Raw genomic sequence first — 21,337 nt, forward strand, 5'->3', positions numbered from 1 at the left:
ATAATAGTAATTATGAATCAAACCATCACTGATTTATTCGTTTGGGCACCGGTTTAACAAAATGAACAAAGATTTTTTTCCCGTTTTATTGTAAAACATTGATATTTTTATATTGAATCATGTATAAACTGCAGTAATTTTTAAGAATATCTGGTCCCGAAACAGAAATTGGTAAAATAATTTAGGCGCGGACTGATTTCGTAAGCGAGAGAAGCGAATTACCAACCGACGCGCCTCTCTCGGAAATACAGGAAAAAGGTAATCAGGCGTGATGAAATAAAACGAATCAAAGAGCTCAATCCAAGTCAGTTTCCGTATAGTAAACAGCCAATATTAGGATTGCACACTTACAGCATGGAAGTCAGAGTAAAAACAAGCCGAGTTGTTGTAAATGCAATCGTTAGGGTTCTTGGTCGTCAATCTGCTTGTCGACGCCGAACAGAAGAAATCGTTTTGTGTAAACAGAGTATTACAGCCGCGCCTGAACTAACAAGAGGCAGCAAAATCAAGGTGCAAGTAAAAATATTTTCGGCATTTTAACGGTGGTTGCCTGATTGGATTAGAACACAAAGTGGTAAAATCGGACCTTGAGCGTTTTGCAGGCCATAACACGGACTTTAAAAACTCGCCGCTTGGTGGATAATTAAAACTCTGTTGCACGCAGAGATTTTGGCGCGCAAACCATTATTGCAGAGAATCCGGCCGCTGCGAAGTTGCATTGTTCCCCTGAGGCGCCTGATAACGAAAATCTGTTTACCTTTGCTTCGCCTCATTGTCCATCGCTCATTCGATCTCGCATAACTGACTAAAACATGATTCGATTGAAAAAAAATCCTGCGTTACCCGGCCTTTTCGCTAATAGCTGAAACTGCACTTGCAACATGAGCTTTAGCTCGCCAAATCTATACTTTGCTCTTGGCGTACCAGTTGCATGCTACTCTGCGTGTATGGGAACCGTCGTAGGGCCAGTGTCCCCAACGAGTGAGTGGTTAAGCATGCCGAATAATTTAGGTAATAAACGCAGTATAATGCGTACTGTAAACAAGGGTTTCGCCGGCGCTAAAATCTGCTGCAATGGGGAAAACAGCCCCAGTTGGTGTTTACGTTCAAACCCGTTTACCGGCCGCGAGTTGCTGGTGACGACACGCGACGTTCGACAACGGCGTCAAAGAAACTCATGTGGAACGATGCATCGTGTGTTGATATGGCAGTGGTGCGGGTGTCGGGCACAGGCATAAACGAGCAGACCTGTTGCCGGTGACAACTCGCCGACAGTTTGTTACTGCAACGCATGTTAGCTGCCGACAAGGTTTGTTACTGCAACGATTCCGGGTTTGGGGTTTAAATACGGGCCGAGTGAGGTTTTGTTTTTGGCAAAAGACCCAGGCGAGTTACTGAAAATACCGGTGCGTATTATCGGAAAGAATTTTGCACGTGCAAAGAGCGGAACATAAATGGTTGGTTTGGCAAACAAACAGTTGGTTGCAGTTGTCAGTAATTAGTCATTATCAGCAATACGAGTATTTGAGTGTGATCGTGTATTATTTCTTTACAGTTATTTGGAAATTTTGGTGCCGTACAGGCTAATAAAGTAATTTTGAATTTTTACTTTGTTTATTATGGTCTTTGATGTAAACCCGTTCGAAACACCGGAACAGGATTTCGAGAGTTCGAGACAGCATTCGTATTCCGAGAGCTACCAGCCGCCACGAACCCCAGTTTTACCACAACGACAATTTAGTTTTTTGGCAGGTGAAACCAACCGCATAGGCGTTAAGCGTGAATCTCACGAGTACATTAACTACAGCAACCCGTTTCCGCACTCTTCAGTGCCCCAGAATTCCCGGGCCCCAGACGCCGACCAGGCAACCACGTCACGCTACTCGCAAAACCCAGCCTCCGTGCAGTTTGGAAGCATGATGAGTTCAATTCCACCTCATCATCACGGCAGTAGTCAGCAAGATATCATTGACGGAAGCGGAAGCAGTGCATGTGGTTCAATGTACGATAACTTTTACAATCAAAACGCCTTCGCGGCACAAGCTGCCGCCGCTGCCCGGGGACAACACCCGGCTGCAACAGGGCATCCCTACGCTTCAGCGCTCGAATACCCATCAGCCGCCAGTGCTTCCAATCCTTATCATCTCTGGTTGAATCCAGCAGCTGCTGGATCTTCATCAATGGGGGCAGGTAGTCCGTTTAACTCAGCTACATCTTACATGCAATCTGCAACGTATGGTGCGGCAGCGGTGGCAGCAGCGGCCGGGCAGCGTCAATTATTTGGCCCGGGAAGTTTCGGTTCTGATTTCGCTTGGCTTTCGCTATCCAGTCAATCAGAGCTTTTCAAGATGGTGCGACCTCCTTACTCTTATTCCGCACTGATCGCCATGGCAATCCAAAATTCACCCGAGAAAAAGCTGACTCTGTCACAAATCTACCAATACGTGGCCGAAAATTTTCCTTTTTACAAAAAGAGCCGCGCGGGTTGGCAAAACTCAATTCGTCACAACTTGTCGCTAAACGACTGCTTCAAGAAGGTGGCGAGGGACGAGGACGACCCCGGTAAGGGCAACTACTGGGCGCTTGATCCTAACTGTGAAAAGATGTTCGACAATGGAAATTTCAGGTATATTACATCGCGACGCCATTTTGTACGAACATGCAATTGTAGTGAATAATCTTGCAAAACGTCCCTCTCCGCCGGCGACAGCAACGAACCGTAGTCTCATGCGCGACAAAAGCAGTAAACAACTAAATTATGCGGAAAACAAATACAGCGTTTAAAGCATTCGGTTCAATGTGTTTTCGAATGTAACATTTTTTTTAAATACTATGTATATTACAAATAGGAAATAAACTAGTATTGTTTACCAAAGTGCATAAGAAATAGGAATTTATTTCCTCAAAGGGTGCACATGCTTTCCAGTGAGATAGGCCATCGCAATCCACAACACTAACAACACATCAGTCAAACCCAACTTTCGCGCGAGCACAACTCCACGATTTTATCTCAATCATTTTAATCGTATTATGCTAGCGTGGCACACACAAACGGCCATCCGTCTGCATAGAGTCGCTAGCGATAATCCTCAACGAGTAGTCATGACGTTAAAGCTGGCATGTAGATTTAAGCTACAGTCGAAAACTGCGTTTTGGGGTCGGGACAACACAGTTTAGAAATTTACACAAAACATGCTCATGAATATGTGAGCGACACTATAACATCGTCGGGGCCGGCGTTTATCGTACGCGGTGTAAACCACGGTATCTTCCGATCAGGTTATAAGAGGCGAACATGCCCGTGCTGCTGCTGACGCACTAAGAGAAATGTCACAGGCGTGTTTGTGTGCGCTTAATAAGCAATGAAATGTGCCACAATATCTCAAAAACACTTATTAATCATCTTCCTTCAATGTCGAAATAATCTTCTGAATAATACGCCACAGAAACAATTGTCCACAACAAATACATGACAATATGCTCCCGAGGCCGTAACGATGTACATATGTCGACCTTTTTGGAAAAAAACACCATTACCTTGCAAAGTGAAGGACCAAACAGGAAATTGCGGTCTGTTTCAAATGAAAATCGGTCAACCAACAGCGCTATTAAATACTTGCCAGCGATCCCTAACAAGCGTAACAAAAACACTTTAGTTGTGATTTGCACGCACCTGCCCACAACAGCTATTCAAAACGGCCTGGGTTGTTTGCGTTTTTAAGCTTGAAGATTCAGCGCTTGCAGAAACTCTACTATTAATAACGATTTAAACCTGCAAATACATCTTAACCGTGCAAAAGTTTTAATTTCTTTAAAGTATGCAACAAAAAACAACATTTACAAAATTGTTCCGTCGTTTACGCAGGCGTGCTATCAAATGTCGCATCTTGAAATATCGGTAGGGTTCAAATCTGGGGTCGCCACGCCTGCTTTGGTATAAGACGATAAGTTGCTTCTGAATGCTGGTTGGCACCTTTTTGTTGTACCAAACAAAGCAACGAAACACCACAACATTCCAAACTATTTTCAATCCCAAAGCCTTTACATCGCAATCGCATTTCAAAGCATGTACTAACTTAATACACTAATTTATCAACCGCACAAAAAATGGATCAATTGATTTTCGTGTTCACAACGCGCAAACGCTATTGAATAGTTCAAATACACATGAAATACTACTCACGACTTTCTCCTCCTAGACCTAGACATTAAAACTACATATTTTACTGCAACTACTTTTTTGACTTCAACAAGCATATGTGTGTGCAATATCTTGACCGCAACAAAATAATCCACGTATGAAATCAAGCTGTACATCTTTATGGATTCACAAATTCTGGTAAAGACAGTCAGTCGTTTATTAGAAAAAGTGTACAATGGCGTTGAACCCTTGTGAACTGTGCATGTTAACCGCCATGGCGCGCTTAGGGGGTAACTACAATAACGTTTGGCGAAAGTCTATTTGGAAACTGTTGACAGTGAAAACTTACAAAACATGTTTGTCGACAAGCCGGGCGATTTGCGTGATAGCCGACGCAGGCTAAAATGTCGAAAGAGCTGCTCCTGCGAAGCCATGTAGCGGTAGCTCCGCAGCACATATAGTTTCACATGACCCCGTTAGGGCAATTGGCAACTGTGAAGGGGCAGCACACAAGTTTTCGCACGCGAAGTGACTTTAATCGCGCTGTTATCAGTTACCGTAGCGGCCCCAACATCCTGACTTCGCCCGACCCCTTGACGTAGCTTGAGAAAGAGCCACGAAGGTGGGATGTGAGGCTTTATTAACAGGAAAGTAATTCTATATCTCGCAAAATCCTACATATTAAACGAACCATTCGAGCCCTTGTGTTCGGTCCGTTTATAACTAGAGTAGAATCAAGATGAACAAACTGGAAAAACAGAAACCAAAGACGGAAAAACTGTTGTAGTAGAACACAAGATAACATGGTACAGCCCTTGCAAAAACATATTGTAACTTACAAACAGTGATTAGGATCCCAGCACTTTCCCTAACCGTGTATAAAATAAATAGTTCTGTACATACCTTGATACTCTCGCTTTCCCTTTCTCGGTCGGTGTCTGGTTTGTTGGCGGCGCGTTCCGCCATTTTGAAACTCAGAAAACAACAACAGCAAGCCTGAACTACGTTGCAACACCAGACTGTGGGTCGCCCAGAAAAGAAAGGATAATTTTACAATGTACACTACAGGCAACTGTCCAAACGTTGTTTAATCGTTAGTATATCTTCATATTTGCTCGACGACAAAAACTAATAGCGACCTTATATCATGGTGTCATGCTAAATTAAATTGATGATTTAACTTTATTCCGGCGGTTTGAGGCAGTTATGTGGGGTTAAATAAACGTTAAAGCACAATAAAGTCGGTTCAAGCAGAACAAAAGTTTGCAAGCACAATAAAATTAGTAGCAGTATAACTTACCACATAAATTTTAACGAAACATGACGTTATTCTTTATTCTTTTTACCTTTATTCTTTTTTATATCCGGTTAAACGTAGATAAATTGCATAACATTATCAAAAATTGTTCATCAAACTCAACCTACTACTCATTTCACCGTCAACACTGCACAATGTCAACCAAACTCCCCTGAAATAAGATTGGTAAACCAGTTTACCACCACGTGATAAAACTACAATGCAATTACATCACAATCGTTTATTTGGTAACAATGAAAAACGGCTTTATTACATTTCTATGTGAAATCATTCTGGCTTAATTACGCTAACTTTAGTAAAATGGTAAATTTAGGATAAAAGTGTAATATATTTTGTTTAACAGGCGCAAGAGAAAACGTCGGGATCAGAGTGGAATGATGGGTAGTAAGGATAGCGTAGCTGAACGTCCACCAGATTTTAATCTTCCACAAATTCCACCTCCGATGTCACTTTTGAACGCAGTACACAGCACACACGACAACAGAATTGGTTCAGCATCAAGTCCAAGTTCTTCCACACATCAGCAAAGCAACCATCAGCAGCAGCAAAACGGTTCGGCAGCGTTGGGAATGGACATGAAACACCAGCATCAAAGAAATGGTGGCGGCAACAGCTTGTATGGCAGTCATGATAGCATGGGAAGAAGCATGCACGTAAAACCAGAAATTCAGCATCAACATTCGACAGAGCAAATCGAAGATGCCAACCACGCTCGAAGCCCGATGACACCCGGGGTACAGCGAAGTCCGTTGGCGATGGGTTACATGGGAGGTTCTGGAAGCATCATGGATGCATGTTCGCGTTATGGCATTGGTGCAAGCGTCGATCTTGCATCGCCGGCTGCAACACCCACTAGCCCAGATGGTTCAAATCCAGCTGCTTACGAAAGCAGCAGTGCGACTGCAATGGCAATGGCGCAGAGCCAGCAGCATGGAAATCCGTATGCCGGTAGCAACCGCGCAATTGTATCTCCGCCAGGCAGCCATCCCTTCTTCAGCGTTAGCAATCTTATGAAACGCAAGCATTCTTGATTTATAAAATCGTTTCAATGTTTGAGGAATGTGAAACAATAAATAACCCTGAAATTATAGGGTTAAAAATATCACCATTTAAATACCTATTACCACAAAATTACTGATTAAAAGTGTTCATAACCTCTCTATGGTTGATACGTACCGCCAAGCAAATCAAAGCGATATTTTTCTGATGTTCCAAGTTCATGTTGTAATATGAGTGTGTTTTCTTTAAAAACTTGAAACGTGGTTAGGTCTATAATTTTTTTAAAGTTCCAGAAGATGCTTTTTGGCCAAAGACTCCTTTTTGAAGTGAATCCAGAATGCTATGTTAGGTTTTATCTCGCGTGTGATTTTTCTCGAGTGTGAAAAAAATAATTTATATCCTTTGCGCGTGTTAGATCTTTTTTCAACGTGTGTTTTTTTGTCGGTGTGATTCTTGTGCCCTCCTCGTACACCTACTAGTTTGACCCTCTGCACAACTTTGTTTGCTGTGAAACTGTCCTGTGGCTTTTGACTACAGCTGGTCTTAATACAAGTAGCGATGTTTGATCGCATGCATTGTCTTTACTGGTATAAGGTGTCTTGTTCACAAGTGATCACACCACACCCGGACAATCACAGTCAATTGTGTATTGCACTGCAAACTGCACGGCGCGAAACCAAAACATACCCGCACATGGCACACGAACTGATGCAGCGATGAAGGTTTTATTGGACGGGGTCCCAGGACAGATTAACGCTGCCGCGCAGTCAAGGTTATCACGGTGAAAGTAGGTGTGTTCGGACAAGGGCAGTGATGAGCAATGCGCACGGATAAACCGCGAATCGTAAACATCCAAGCAACTACGGCATACAGTTTTAACCGCGGATAACATTAACAGCGATACGGCTGCCTCAGCGCGGTGAACTGCACGCTGGCTGCTTGTTTCAGTGCGCAGCTATGGGCCGACCGTAATCGGATCAGCGCAGTGCAACTCTCGGGCGATGATTAATCAGTGGCATATTAGCCATATATGTATTGGGAGTCGTGCTCTAGTGGTATGCGGCATGACGGAGGCGGGCGCGCGACGCAGGACTTTGAACGGGATAAACAGAAAACAAAATCGCAAAGGTGCGGCATCGCGCGGATTCAACGGGCATTGCTAATTATACGCAAATGAGATAAGCGGAATTTCCCACGACCGGAAACGTTACTGGGTGAGATATTTATACCGTCCGGAAGACGAACTGACCTCCGGCAAATATTTTTTAAGGGCGTCAAATGGTACGAAATACAAATGCAAGAAACGAAAGAAATATGAAGAGAAAGAGTCACGGCAAAACAAAACGAGTATCACAATGCATACTTCAAGGCAAGTGATGTGTCGCAACTCGCAAAACAAGTTGGAGAAAAAAAACGTAGTGAACTTCCGTGTTTTGTGAAGGCCTGGCCTAGACACAGTTGATACACACCTATAGTGTGGGAAGATGCCCCAAAATCAAGGGACAGCTTGAGTCATATGCAAGGGAGTGATCATCTCCTCAAATTTGGTTCCTTTAACGTTGCAACCACGTAAATTGGCTTCAAATAGGTCGCACCCGGACAAGTCGCAATTCTATGTACAGGAAAAAACGGTTTAGAAAAGCGGAGAATCAATTTAAAGTAGCCATAGCGCTCTGAAATAGATAAATTAATCACAACTAAACGAAGACAAATCAATCTTTTCCAGGCCAGCAAGCACGCTAATACCCTCATCGACAGCACCACCTACGGGGGCGGCACACTAGGTAGAAGAAGAGATGTATCAGTGAGGTAACGGTAATAGCTATTGGGTCAGCTTGCCCGCCCGGCGCTGAACCCCTTGATGGGATCTCCTGCACCCGGGAAAGGCAGTGTTTCCACATGGGTGCCGTTGCACTTACGAGGCTATGCTGGGCAACACACACATCTAAGGGTTTGCCGTCGGTGCATCTGCCTCTGGGTTGTGGTTCTTGTGAACCTTGCTCGCTACGTTCAATTCCGTCAGGCCGTCGATGGTGGAGGTTCAGAGTTGCGTGCGGGGCCCAAGAATTTTCCCTCTACTTTTTAAGGCCCCGTGACCTCGCGGTGCAACACATCAATTCGTTATCGAGTTTCTTCGCGATTCAAAGCTTTTCGTTAGAGCGGTTCGGCAAGTGTCTCAACCCGCTTTTATGGGTATTGATTTACACAAGTCGGTTAGGAATGCATCAATTTTTCAGTCAGAAAATGTTAGCCATAAACCTTTTTTAGTGAGATAATTTTAACACAAAAGAAAACTGTATGAAACTGGCCAAATAGTCAATAAATCGTCTTTGGCTTCTACATCACACCAAAAATAAAACACACTATACTTGTTTCAAAGAAAAAAGTTTAATTGTTTAGTTAACAGGTCACCTCCAGGTCCGTGCCGGCCAAAATCGCACCACGCAGGTTGCAGTTTTTCAGGTTTGAGTTCTTCACAGTGGCGACTCGCAGATTGGCGCCTGCCATCAGACTGCCTTCGAAATTCACCCCTTTCATGTTGGCACCTACGGCGAGAAAAAACACAAAACCGCGTAATGAGCGACGCAAACAAATTAGAAGGCCGACCGAATTTCCGAACATGCATCAGCAACAGAGTGCAATCGCTGATGCGAGCTAGGGTATTACAAGGTGCAAACAGATATGACAATGCTAAAAACTGAAAATGAAGTCCTTTCACGAACAATTAGTAGCCTATGCTTAAACTGTTTTGACAATGCACCTATCCTGGCAGAGTTGCCATACTGTCCTTGTTATAAGAACAGATGTTTGTCCTTATTTTTATGAAATGGTCTTATTTTGACCCTGCACCCTCATAACTTGCTAAATTAATTTGTAAAAAATACAAATATTTTTTGCTCCTTAACTCCTTTTTTTCTATTTTGGAAGGGAAATCGAAGTCTTTACCGGGCGTCCTTATTTTTTTGCTTCAAAATAATGGCAACCCTGCCTATATGCTATTTTAGTGTAGGCATATATTGAGGAAAATATTACTGGTATAAAGAAAAACTACTTGCCTTCCATATTTGCCTTTAGACCTGAAGGATCATCAAAGTTGCATCCCTTCATCGAACAACCCTCAGCATTGCAGCATATCATACGAACACCTTGCAAGTTGGCTCCCTGAAACGTAAACAGCAAAATTGTGTATCATCAAACAAACTTTGTTACATGCATTCCATACAAATCTAAACCACGCACAATAAGTAAATGTTATGTAACGAAAAGCGTTAGTTTATACCAGGGCATTGGAAATGTACTTAAATAATGGTTTATGGTACGGGCGTGTGGTTTTCGAAGAAAAGTCCGGTTTTATGTAGTTTAGTTTTTTTGTTTTGTTTAAAATGTTGAGAATGTTTACATTTCGTAAAATACAACATTCTCAAAATTAAATATGTAACTTTACTATGGTTGATCTTGGGTTATCGAGTACAAGGTAACCGAATGCCCGGTTTAAACCTTGTTTAAAAAGTTATGCAACACAAGAGTGGGTCCCATGTAATCGTTTAGCCACAAATCTGTTTTTCAATTTCTATGCGACGTTAAACTTTCGACGGGGGCAAAAATCATGCAGCACTGATTAGCTTAAATTCATTGAGCGCCGTGACGACGAACAGAGATTGTTCAGGCAGATAACAACGCAACACCGTACATCGAGTATTGATCCGGTGAGGTCGGCCCGTTCCAATGAACAGCAGTACAGGTTGGCTTGAGCAAGGTTGCAGTGACTTAGGTTTGCAAGCTTGAAGTTGATGTATCGCAGATCAAGCCGCGATAGATCAGCACCCGAAAAATTGATTCCCTGTGCAGAACAACATTGTAAGCGGTTAAGTTCATGGGCAAAGGTTTCGATGACCCTAAAGTGAGTTCGTTTCAAACAATTAATAAAAAAAATACGTTTGGCCTTTTGATCTCATACTACCGAAACGGCCTGCTACAAGAAATAAAATATTGTAACATTTTTACTTTTTATTCGGTAGCACCCAAAAATCAAACGCAATATTTCTAGAATTTTGGTAATCTCCGAAAAAATAAGTTTTCTTTTTCTTTCTTAACGGTTGTAACATATAGATTTAATGATGAAAAATTCTTCGTCGCAGTTGCATAATCTGTCCCAAGATCTGATTACAATCCACTGACGCAGAAATAAGTATGTAGCGCCCACCAGCGGATTTAGGTTTTACCAATTTAACGCCAAATGTTTTCAACCAAAAGGCGCCCACTTGGTTGTAGTCAAGTTTATTTTTGGTGAAAGAACACATGGCGACACAACTATACGGAACAACCACCAAGCCGGAAATAGCTGCGCAAGGTTAAAACGTTATATAGTGGATGAAATAATTGGTGTTTCATGACTAAACGCGGCAGCTCCACCTTATTATGAAGTGGCGAGAGCTCACAGATTAATTGAATTTGGTGCAGTGCAAGTAAAACATGACTGGGGAGAAAACGGTTTTCGGACAGTCATGTGCAGACCCTAGGAAACATCACACATATAAAACTTCAAAAAACAAACCTGAAATCGTAGTTCACATTTTGCAGGAGTAACTAGGAGTGCTTTAACCACCATACATCGAGTTAAAGGTTCCTCATAATTTTCTTTTTTTCTTTCCTGTAATAAGGAATAATGTTGTAATCTGTAACTTCATAATGGAAACTCACTAGGGGTATCAAACTTTTTCAAGGCCCAAGATAAAACTCAAAGTAACTTGTTTTTACAGTAACATGACAACAAAAGTAATGCACCATAAATTTCTAAATTGTGCATTTCATTCTTACCATTAACTACATTAAGAACTATAAAGAAATTAATACAATATAGCAAACGTGAATAAACCAGTTGTACTATATATAACTTTAAAAACTAATCATGTAACAATCTCAAGAGATAATTCTCACCATTACAATCCATAAAAAAGTTCCATTAATTTCTTCCTATTACTAAGAAGCGATGTTTCATGCTAACTCGCTGGTCAACACATGTTTCGGCCTCGAGTAAAACACATAGTTTGTAATTTACAAATCCTTCATGGGTCACACAAAATCACCACATTATTGATGCACCCCTCCACCAACCACAACTTGCAAAACTATGATTTGACTAACACATGCAATTCACTACAAGGGACTTATATCCAATGGCACTTTCAAACTTTTTAGTTTTGTCAAAAACTATTTTTGGGGCTAGCTAGGGTCACTTGGGCTATCAAGTCAAGCTAAACATTCAATTTACTAGGTTTTCCAGCTATGAAAGTTTAAATGCCAAATGTAACTATTCTACATCATGCCATTGCAAGATATTTTTGCCCAAAATGCACTTATGTTTCATTAAAGTTAATAGTAAAAAGAAAGACAACGCCTTAACACTGAAGGACCAATGTCAAAATTAGGAAAAAACTTACTAACCCGTATAATATTCTGGACTTGTTTGGCCACAGTCATCATGCCAAAAAAGTTCGCTTCCTCCAAAACTCCTGTGTACAAGTAACAAACTGATGGGGTTTACAATACCAATACCCTCAATTCACTGTTTTAACTATTTTTTTGAATGTTTGGTTAAGGTAAAAGTAGGAACAACTGTCTTAAATACATTAACTAGCTCAATGTTGACAATTGTGAAACCTTAAGTGGCCAATTAAACAACCTTTCCATACCTCTGGGGTCAATTGAAGGTTCAATAATCATTTTGCCATGTCTTAGATAGCCGAGAATGGGTTCAAAGTATTTTGGACATCGATCAAGCAACACGTTCCCATTTCCATCCACAGTATTTCTCCATTGCTCTGCATGTTTAAAAGGTTGTCTTAACTTCAAAATAATGGTATTGTATGTGTTACTTTATACAAGGACATGTTTAATCACATGGTATAACACAGTTTGTCTGTCACTAGCAGATATTTTTGTTACTTGTTTCTTTTTACAATTGTTAAACAGGTTAAACTTGAACAAAACTAAATTTATAAAATCAAACTGCTGTATTGCAGTAAACCAGGTTTTCTAGGCTTACTATGTCAAGTTAATTTTTAAAAGATGCAACATTTTGTTTAATATATACAGAACATATCTTTATTGTAAAAACACAGAGCTACAATAGCTACAAACCAAACAAATACATACTTGAATCTTGAAACATCTTGGCAAGCATGCTGTTTGTTTCCCTGCCAATCAAAGTACTCCTGAAAAAAGTGTAAACAGTACATTACCTTTGACAGCTTTTAAGATAAGGGAAATCATTAATGAATATATTTTTTGAACAAACCTGGTTGTTGAAAATATTGTTCCACCAACATTTAGATTTATCCAATCATTTGGACAATTTGCACTCCACTGGGAATTTTTCTTTTCTTCCATTTTCTCCAACAAACACAAGTAAAGCACTTCATCATTTCTTGGTAAAATATCCATGTAAAGCTTAGAGTTTGACACCAACAAATCAAACAAACAAATATATACTTACTGGATCAAATTAACATCACACATTTCAGCACCACTTTTTGTTTGTAACTTGATGTGTGTGTCTTCATCAAGTGAAAAGGCAACTCTTAGAGCTTGTACCAGTTCTTCTGTAGTTTCAGGCAGACAAAGGACCTGTCAAACAAATATCATTATTTTACATTTTGATGACCTCTACACCTGGAAATCAATGCATAACTAGCATATTTATAAGGAAATCTGTAAAATCTAAACCCACTCAATTTGGTAATGTTAACACTGCCTGTTAATCTAATCTATACATGTAAGTATAACATGTGTAATGATACTATTTAAAAAAATGGATTTGTTGTGCTTGAGTCAAATGAATCCAGCAGATAAAACACCAAATTAAGCAGCAATCAAAAAAGCAGTAAAATAGACACTACAGTCAATTTGACACATTAAATCTAACAAACTTTGTATCATAAACAGTAGAGTACTTATCAAACTTATCTGGGCTTGGTTGAAAGAAACAAAAATGGAGATCAAATCACAGTGAAACAATAACTTACTTTTCCGACACTAGAAGAAGCACCTTCTTGCAAAAATACTTGCACTCGCCTTGGGTTAGCTGCCATCTTTGCAAGGAATGAGGGCGTTTGGTTTGTTTGAAAACACACAAACAGAACCAATTCAGATCACAGCTTCCTTGTCAAGCCCTGATTAAGTTTTGTTCGCTGACCAACAAGCGGTACTTTCCCTTGAGGTAACCAGACCATCTGCCCATAGAAGTCTTAGTGAAGTATGTTTTTGTCATACTGAAGTATATCACTGATGGTGCTGTTTTTAGGCAAAAGGCTCCAAAAATGTGCCTTTGTTTGCTACCTCTTTTCTTACAGTTTTCCATGAAAAGTTACTAGGTTTTCGGAGCTGTGTTCTGTTTTTTTCGTGTCACATTACCATAATGTGTATGTTTGTTGCGCCAAGGTGCATGTGAACAAGATACACTGCAATCAAACAAAATGATTTAAGAACAGTAACGTTCTCCCAACGAATGACCTCGGGTCCAGTACCTTCTGACACCCACATTATCGTAACAAAGCTACTACAGAGTTTGGTATTTAAACAATAGCTCCAATGGACATAACTTTTGTTTAGGTTAAGACATGAAATCACTTGGCTTGCAACATAATATTAAGTTTTTATGTGACATGACATAACAACATTTATTTAAGGTAATGAACAAAACTCGGTATCTCATACCACAGAATTGCCGAAAGTGCAACTTTCCAGCAACTTTTCATATGGGTGGCTTTGCAAACAAGATGGAGAACCAAAGAGTTACAAACAAGTTCCACTGGGTTGCAGCAACGCAAATATACTTATTTACTAGTACTATCAAAACATGCACTTGTAGCATTTTTTATGAATGTCAGAAGCGCAGTAGCAAGCAAAAAACAACAACAAACAAATACACCATCTTTTCACAAAAAAGCATGGCAACTCTGATGTGCAGCAAAAACAGTAAAATATCCAACAAAAATGGCTGCAAAATAAATCGAAGTCAAACAAATTTTGTCAATCACAAGTAGCTCTTTCATTGGGGATGTTAAATTTTGAACTAATACATTTTCAGTGCAAAAAAAAACAATAAAAAAACAACAAAAGCAACCACAAAACCGCTGCACAACAACACACATAAATTTGGTAAAAGTACCAAGAACAGTTCTTTACAGATAAAAATGCAATAAATGTTTTTTTCAAAATCACAATGGTTTAAAAAGTGTATAGAATGGGGGAGGTACAAATAAATCTTTTGTTTTCATTTGCCATGCACGAAACAAAAGTTATATTTTTTTACTTTTTTTGGAAAAACTATGTTTCGACAATCAGCAAAAAATGGCCAAAGTAGTGTTCATGGTTTTCCAAACAGAGGATACCTACACATTACACCACTTTTCAAAACGGCACCACAACAATTTAACCTAATTAAATGAAACAATAACACATTAAACATTGAGAACAGAAACAACAATAAGAAGATCACCAATAAAAATTCTAAGAGTCGTATGTCTGCTAGGTTCCAAGGCCCATTAGCAACGAAGAAAGCATTGTATGTGAGCATTCTTTATCCTGTTAAAAACATACAACAGTTTCTTGTTGGTTTATTCTACACACATAGGAGATCCCCTCAACAGAGGGTAAACTATTATATTACACAAGTTTATGACAAAACCCCTTCCAGTGGCAAACATTTTGTTTTCAAAGGCCTTGAGCATTTTAACAATGAATATTGCTATTGTGCAAGCATTTGCTAGTTTGAATAAAAATTCCGCTTAACATAACATTTTCACAGTTTTCGACATAAGGAGGGAATTCAGCACAATTAAAAGCAACATATGTTTGATGTTAAAATAAAATAAAAACCTACAAAGGCATGTACTTTTCATTAATTTGTTCAGAATAGTGGTTCCCATACCCAAGAAAAAAATGATTGTCTACTTAAACATGAGATAATTGTATGTGGGTTCACAAACTGAACAAAAAGGGGCCCATTAAACAAGCACTTGAGAATTACTGCTTTGGAAGCAAATCAACAATATAAAATACACATTTACCTCTAACTGAACAGCACCATTGGAACGTTTTTGATCTGATGAGCTAGAAAAAAAATGGACACTGATTTACACTAACTTGCAATAATTTAGGGTTTTAAAATGTTAGTGTAAAGATATTTTGGTTTGAATTACAATCTTTCAGGCTAAACAAAAGGTATAAAACTAGCCTGCTTACTTCAATTTGGCAAAATCTTGTTTTATTGACTGTTGCATTTGGCGAATGTGTTCTTTTTCTTGTTCCAAATCCTGAACCATAAGTGGTTGTCTAGCATTGGGAATGTAGAAGGAAAACAAATCTAAAGATTTAGACAAATTTCAAATATTTATTTCATGCCATGAAATAGTTCAACTGTAACGTTACTTGCAATAGATTTGATTGGATTAATTTTAACCATATATAAGGTGTTCACTTTACAACCAAGGAGCCATTACATGATAATTACGCTGCAGACAGAAACAGTGCACACATTCTGTGAGACATGACATTTTAGCATGTACTTCGAGCAAACCAGGGTGCTGAAGGCTTCACTAGTCCATAAAGCCAAAGTCTTGACACCAGCCACGCTGATAGGAACTTATATGTTGAAACAGTGTGCATCGTCTGCAGCTTACATAACATTATCTAAATCAAATCATTTGCCTTTACCTCCATTAGAAATCCTTAAGTCTGGCTTCATTGAGTAGATAGCACTAGCAACATCAAACAGTATGGATGGAGATAATGCAAATGGTGTTTTTCGAACAACTCCTATGCATTCTAAACAAAATGTGTTAGACTGAGCACTCATGACTATAACCATGTGGTACTGACTCACCAATTACTAGTGGCGCATGAATTTCAACAAACAAAACTTTAAACAAGTCTAGTAATTTTTCCTCCATAGTTGTATGCAGCTTTGGTTTGACTAATGCACTGTTCTAAAACACACAAAATAAACCATGGTTAGAAATATCTTACAATGCCTACATGGCAAGAAATGACGAGTTCCTGGAAAGATAACTACCTTGAGCTTCTTGTTTAAAGTTTAAATGTGCTGCAGTCAGCATCCCACAAATCAGTCTTTATTAAGTCAACCTACCAAATCAACAAACAGTGGAGAAACACTTTGAATAAATCGACCAAAGTTTTTAAGGTTGTTGTAAAACTGTTGCACATGATGACATGCACTTTCAAGACCAGGGTTCCCTGATGATAGCTGATCAAAAATCAATTGAGATTTACTAGTCAAATGATGACTGACAGTTTGCACAAGATTGCTGGCCAACTTTTCTCCATAACCATGTTGAATGCACTGTCTAAAACAGCTAAATGGGGAGAAAGTTGTATATGTTTTAACTAATGAGCCTAATAACATAGGTGCAAAGAAACAATTTTTTCCTACAATTTTGTCTCCTGTGATGGTATGACACACATTGTGTCAATTTCTAGATGTTCTAAGATTGTATTCCTGATTTTGGGATAGTAGTCTTTTGCATATAAATCTGTTTAAAAATAAAATGAGTGTGATGATTATAAAAATATGCAAAAAGATTGTCACTTTTCAAATATTGTTATGATTTAAAGATAAACATTGAAAATTTTGACTAAATTATAAACCACGTTCACTGTGCAGAATACCTGAAAAGTCACTGCAAAACTTTTCCACTGAATGCAAATGCTCTTTAAATGTTTGTTGATATCCATTTGTTAGTCGCACAACACTTTTCATAGCTTTTTGACCTATTCTCATTGCTGAGTACAAAAAGTTTTTGGAAACCAGCTTTGTATATATCAAAGGAGTAAGAACTGCCCAAAAAAAATAACATATGCCATTCCTAAGGCCATGTACTGCAGAATGCAGATGCTGTCAGTGCCACTGCCATTAGACTTGTGTTACTGCTTGTGAACAAATTTTGTCAAAAATAATCCAGGGAACCATGACGATTGGCAAAAAATAGACAAACATTTTTGGTGCACAAGTCACACATTTTTATCAATGCTACATCATGTGTTTTTCTTTAGCAACATTACTGACTGTAGCTGCAACAAAAAATAACTACCACTGACTAGGGTTCCTCTATTTCCCGGATTTTTTCATTCCCGGGAATCGGGAAATAATTTTTTCATTTCCCGGGAATTCCCGGGATTCCCGACCGAAAAAGTGCCTATTTTTTCGTGAATAATTACGTCATTGTAACTGCTAAAATTAGTTTATTTTTACTAGGGGCATCTAATTAGTCATGATTTTGTCGTTTAAAACTATATTTGCAAGCTTCTTTAACGTTAACAAGATTAGAAAATTACGAAAAATAAATTCGTTATTTCTAGTACCGCTAGGTAGCGCATTTTCGCGAAAATAGTTTACCACCTCGTATAAAAACGTTTACTTACTTTGTGATTAAAATTACAAAACGCCATATTTTGGTAACAGTTAGCAGAAATTTGAACATTTACGTTATTATTTCACAAAATTAACACGTTTTTGCTTAATTGTCTGTTTCCCGGGAATTCAAAACAAATTTCCCGGGATTCGGGAACGTAACTTTGCCGGGAAATCCCGGGAATTTCCCGTCGAGACATACCGAACCTGAACCCATATGACAAGCGGTTCGACTCCCTGGTTAAAACACGTCAAACTGTGCGAAAGTATTCCAAGCCATGCACTGGCGATTTGTACCGAGCGGTTTAATAACATGTACTAGGTCGTTGTTTACATCTCTGGATGAACTCCGAACTCATTTTACCAGACTGGTAGTGAACAGAACATATTCTGCGGTTGCAAAGACCTTTGCTCTATTTATCGCTAGAAATAAATCCAAATAGCGTGTCAAAGCTTACCTCAAAATGTCATTTTTACATTGGTGGTTTTACCACATCCATACATTACAATTTACAAAGAAGTACATGCAGAGTCGCACATTTCGCGGGAGCATGTGCATCGTTATTTGTAAGTGCAACACTTCTTACTGGAAATTGCGGTGGGCATATTAAAAACATTTACGAATAGTGTCAAGCTAAGTAATGTTAAAGAAAGCCATGAACTTCTGTCGTATGTTATTGTGTTTATAGCAGCAAGCAACATATATCTCAAAAATTCACCATCATCATTTCGCCGAAATGGTAAGTGCGAAAAATTCGAAAATTGTTAATAAGCGTTACGCACCACTGCGTACAGTTTCCAAAAAAAAATTTTCATTTTTATTTTTTTTAAGCCATAGAGAGTGGTCAAGGTACGTACAAATCGACATTTTGAGGTATGGGAGAAAACGTTTCAGCTTATAAAGTCACATTTCTGGTCTCAAACAGTATTTTCCAATAAAATGTCTTTAACCGTTTACATAAGTCGCCCATATACAAATGCATACACAGTACATAGTCCAATGTTACGAAAGAAATAAAAAGACATTCCGAGCCTAATATTTTTCTATAAATTGGGACAGATGTACGTTAGAGCAAGAAGTTTCACCTCGTAGAGTCACATTTCTGGTCTCAAACAGTATTTGCCAACGATATGACTTTAACCGATACTTGTTTACGTAGGTCGCACATATACAAATGCATACATCGCTACGCCAATGTTACGATCAAATAAAAAGACATTCCGAGCCTAATATTTTTCTATAAATTGGCACAGATGTACGTTAGAGCAAGAAGTTTCACCTGATAGAGTCACATTTCTGGTCTCAAACAGTATTTGCCAACGAAATGACTTCAACCGATACTTGTTTACGTAGGTCGCACATATACAAATGCATACATCGCTAAGCCAATGTTACGATCAAATAAAAAGACATTCCGAGCCTAATATTTTTCTATAAATTGGCACAGATGTACGTTAGAGCAAGAAGTTTCAGTTTGTAAAGTCACATTTCTGGTCTCAAACAGTATTTGCCAACGAAATGACTTCAACCGATACTTGTTTACGTAGGTCGCACATATACAAATGCATACATCGCTAAGCCAATGTTACGAAAGAAATAAAAAGACTATCCGAGCCTAATATTTTTCTATAAATTGGCACAGATGTACGTTAGAGCAAGAAGTTTCACCTCGTAGAGTCACATTTCTGGTCTCAAACAGTATGTCTTTTTATTTATTTCGTAACATTGGCTTACCGATGTATGCATTTGTATATGTGCGACCTACGTAAACAAGTATCGGTTAAAGTCATTTCGTTGGCAAATACTGTTTGAGACCAGAAATGTGACTCTACGAGGTGAAACTTCTTGCTCTAACGTACATCTGTGCCAATTTATAGAAAAATATTAGGCTCGGATAGTATTTTTATTTCTTTCGTAACATTGGCGTAGCGATGTATGCATTTGTTTATGTGCGACCTATACGTAAACAAGTATCGGTTAAAGTCATTTCGTTGGCAAATACTGTTTGAGACCAGAAATGTGACTCTACGAGGTGAAACTTCTTGCTCTAACGTACATCTGTGCCAATTTATAGAAAAAATTTAGGCTCGGAATGTCTTTTTATTTGATCGTAACATTGGATTAGCGATGCATGCATTTGTATATGGGCGACTTATGTAAACAAGTATCGGTTAAAGTCATTTCATTGGCAAATACTGTTTGAAACAAGAAATGTGACTTTACAAGCTGAAACGTTTTCTCTCATACCTCAAAATGTCGATTTGTACGTACCTTGACCACTCTCTATGGTTTAAAAAAAATAAAAATGAAAAACAAATTTTGGAAACTGTACGCAGTGGTGCGTAACGCTTATTAACAATTTTCGCACTTACCATTTCGGCGAAATGATGATGGTGAATTTTTGAGATATATGCTGCTTGCTGCTATAAACACAATAACATACGACAGAAGTTCATGGCTTTCTTTAACATTACTTAGCTTGACACTATTCGTAAATGTTTTTAATATGCCCACCGCAATTTCCAGTAAGAAGTGTTGCACTTACAAATAACGATGCACATGCTCCCGCGAAATGTGCGACTCTGCATGTACTTCTTTGTAAATTGTAATGTATGGATGTGGTAAAACCAACCAATGTAAAAATGACATTTTGAGGTAAGCTTTGACACGCTATTTGGATTTATTTCTAGCGATAAATAGAGCAAAGGTCTTTGCAACCGCAGAATATGTTCTGTTCACTACCAGTCTGGTAAAATGAGTTCGGAGTTCATCCAGAGATGTAAACAACGACCTAGTACATGTTATTAAACCGCTCGGTACAAATCGCCAGTGCATGGCTTGGAATACTTTCGCACAGTTTGACGTGTTTTAACCAGGGAGTCGAACCGCTTGTCATATGGGTTCAGGTTCGGTTCGGGTTCACTTCGTTTTGTTTTTAAGGGTTCGGGTTCGGTTTAGGTTTTTAAAAATGTACATTTTCGGGTTCGGGTTTTGTTCCGGTTTGGGCAAATTATCCGGTCCAAACCGGTTTGCGGTTTTTGAACCGGTTCAAATTTTCGTTCGTTTCGATTTAATTCTACCCATCATCTACTTGGCCTTATCAAACCCCAAACTAATTTTGACCGTGCATTGTTATTTTTGACACGCCCTATAAGTGTCGCATATTTTTCAGTGCGCTGTTTTGAATAAAAATCACAAAATATAAAACGGGCTGCATTTTTTACTGGTTCGGGACCAACGCCAAACAAAAAATAGGGTTCAACTCCGGTTCGGGTGTTTAGAAAATCGTAATTAGCGGTTCGGGTTTAATGAAATTAACCGCTCAAACCGGTTCGCGGGTTCGGGTTCAGTTCCGGTTCGACTCCCTGGTTTTAACTGCTGGTTACCGGACAGGCGGACACTAAACATTAAAGAAGAAAATTTGAAAAAATACTTTTCCGATTTTTG

At 39.1% G+C, this 21,337-nt stretch overlaps 3 protein-coding genes across 4 annotated transcripts; 1 reads left to right on the forward strand and 2 right to left on the reverse strand.

Moving 5' to 3' along the window:
* The first annotated feature begins 693 nt into the window (after positions 1 to 693).
* LOC145223052 (uncharacterized) lies at positions 694 to 7,036 on the forward strand. The gene is made up of 2 exons (XM_080089349.1): positions 694 to 2,626; positions 5,803 to 7,036. Exons 1-2 carry the CDS (start codon positions 1,620 to 1,622, stop codon positions 6,488 to 6,490), a joined length of 1,695 nt encoding a protein of 564 aa, XP_079945475.1. The 5' UTR covers positions 694 to 1,619; the 3' UTR covers positions 6,491 to 7,036.
* A 54-nt stretch (positions 7,037 to 7,090) lies between these two features.
* Positions 7,091 to 14,020, reverse strand: LOC145223053 (BTB/POZ domain-containing protein KCTD9-like). 2 transcript variants are annotated; one of them, XM_080089351.1, is made up of 11 exons: positions 13,484 to 14,020; positions 12,955 to 13,085; positions 12,757 to 12,885; positions 12,615 to 12,673; positions 12,152 to 12,280; positions 11,904 to 11,971; positions 11,014 to 11,109; positions 10,150 to 10,299; positions 9,515 to 9,620; positions 8,871 to 9,004; positions 7,091 to 8,070 (listed from the first exon to the last, which is right to left on the reverse strand). In XM_080089351.1, the coding sequence occupies exons 1-11, from the start codon at positions 13,547 to 13,549 to the stop codon at positions 7,954 to 7,956; spliced, it is 1,185 nt and encodes a 394-aa protein (XP_079945477.1). In that variant the 5' UTR covers positions 13,550 to 14,020; the 3' UTR covers positions 7,091 to 7,953. The 2 variants fall into 2 exon arrangements, with proteins under 2 accessions (XP_079945477.1, XP_079945476.1); XM_080089350.1 differs by having other exon boundaries at positions 11,904 to 11,989.
* Positions 14,021 to 14,317: 297 nt separating this feature from the next.
* On the reverse strand, positions 14,318 to 18,529 carry LOC145223054 (CDK2-associated and cullin domain-containing protein 1-like). The gene is made up of 8 exons (XM_080089352.1): positions 17,148 to 18,529; positions 16,912 to 17,011; positions 16,609 to 16,834; positions 16,345 to 16,447; positions 16,176 to 16,286; positions 15,705 to 15,825; positions 15,530 to 15,572; positions 14,318 to 15,044 (listed from the first exon to the last, which is right to left on the reverse strand). Exons 1-8 carry the CDS (start codon positions 17,257 to 17,259, stop codon positions 14,988 to 14,990), a joined length of 873 nt encoding a protein of 290 aa, XP_079945478.1. The 5' UTR covers positions 17,260 to 18,529; the 3' UTR covers positions 14,318 to 14,987.
* Positions 18,530 to 21,337: the final 2,808 nt, after the last annotated feature.

Source organism: Phallusia mammillata, chromosome 4, assembly GCF_965637545.1.
Source record: "Phallusia mammillata chromosome 4, kaPhaMamm4.hap1.1, whole genome shotgun sequence".
Taxonomy (NCBI): domain Eukaryota; kingdom Metazoa; phylum Chordata; class Ascidiacea; order Phlebobranchia; family Ascidiidae; genus Phallusia; species Phallusia mammillata.

Coding starts and splice junctions, on each gene's coding strand:
- LOC145223052 (XM_080089349.1), top strand. CDS start 1,620: ATGGTCTTTGATGTAAACCCGTTCGAAACACCGGAACAGGATTTCGAG. Junction 2,627..5,802: donor TTCGACAATGGAAATTTCAG/GTATATTACATC, acceptor TTTGTTTAACAG/GCGCAAGAGAAAACGTCGGG.
- LOC145223053 (XM_080089350.1), bottom strand. CDS start 13,549: ATGGCAGCTAACCCAAGGCGAGTGCAAGTATTTTTGCAAGAAGGTGCT. Junction 11,110..11,903: donor AAGTCCAGAATATTATACGG/GTTAGTAAGTTT, acceptor TCCTTATTACAG/GAAAGAAAAAAAGAAAATTA. Junction 9,005..9,514: donor TCTAAAGGCAAATATGGAAG/GCAAGTAGTTTT, acceptor TTCTCGCCGTAG/GTGCCAACATGAAAGGGGTG.
- LOC145223054 (XM_080089352.1), bottom strand. CDS start 17,259: ATGAGAATAGGTCAAAAAGCTATGAAAAGTGTTGTGCGACTAACAAAT. Junction 15,573..15,704: donor CAAGATTTTGCCAAATTGAA/GTAAGCAGGCTA, acceptor TTTTTTTTCTAG/CTCATCAGATCAAAAACGTT. Junction 15,045..15,529: donor ATGGTGCTGTTCAGTTAGAG/GTAAATGTGTAT, acceptor TGTTTTTAACAG/GATAAAGAATGCTCACATAC.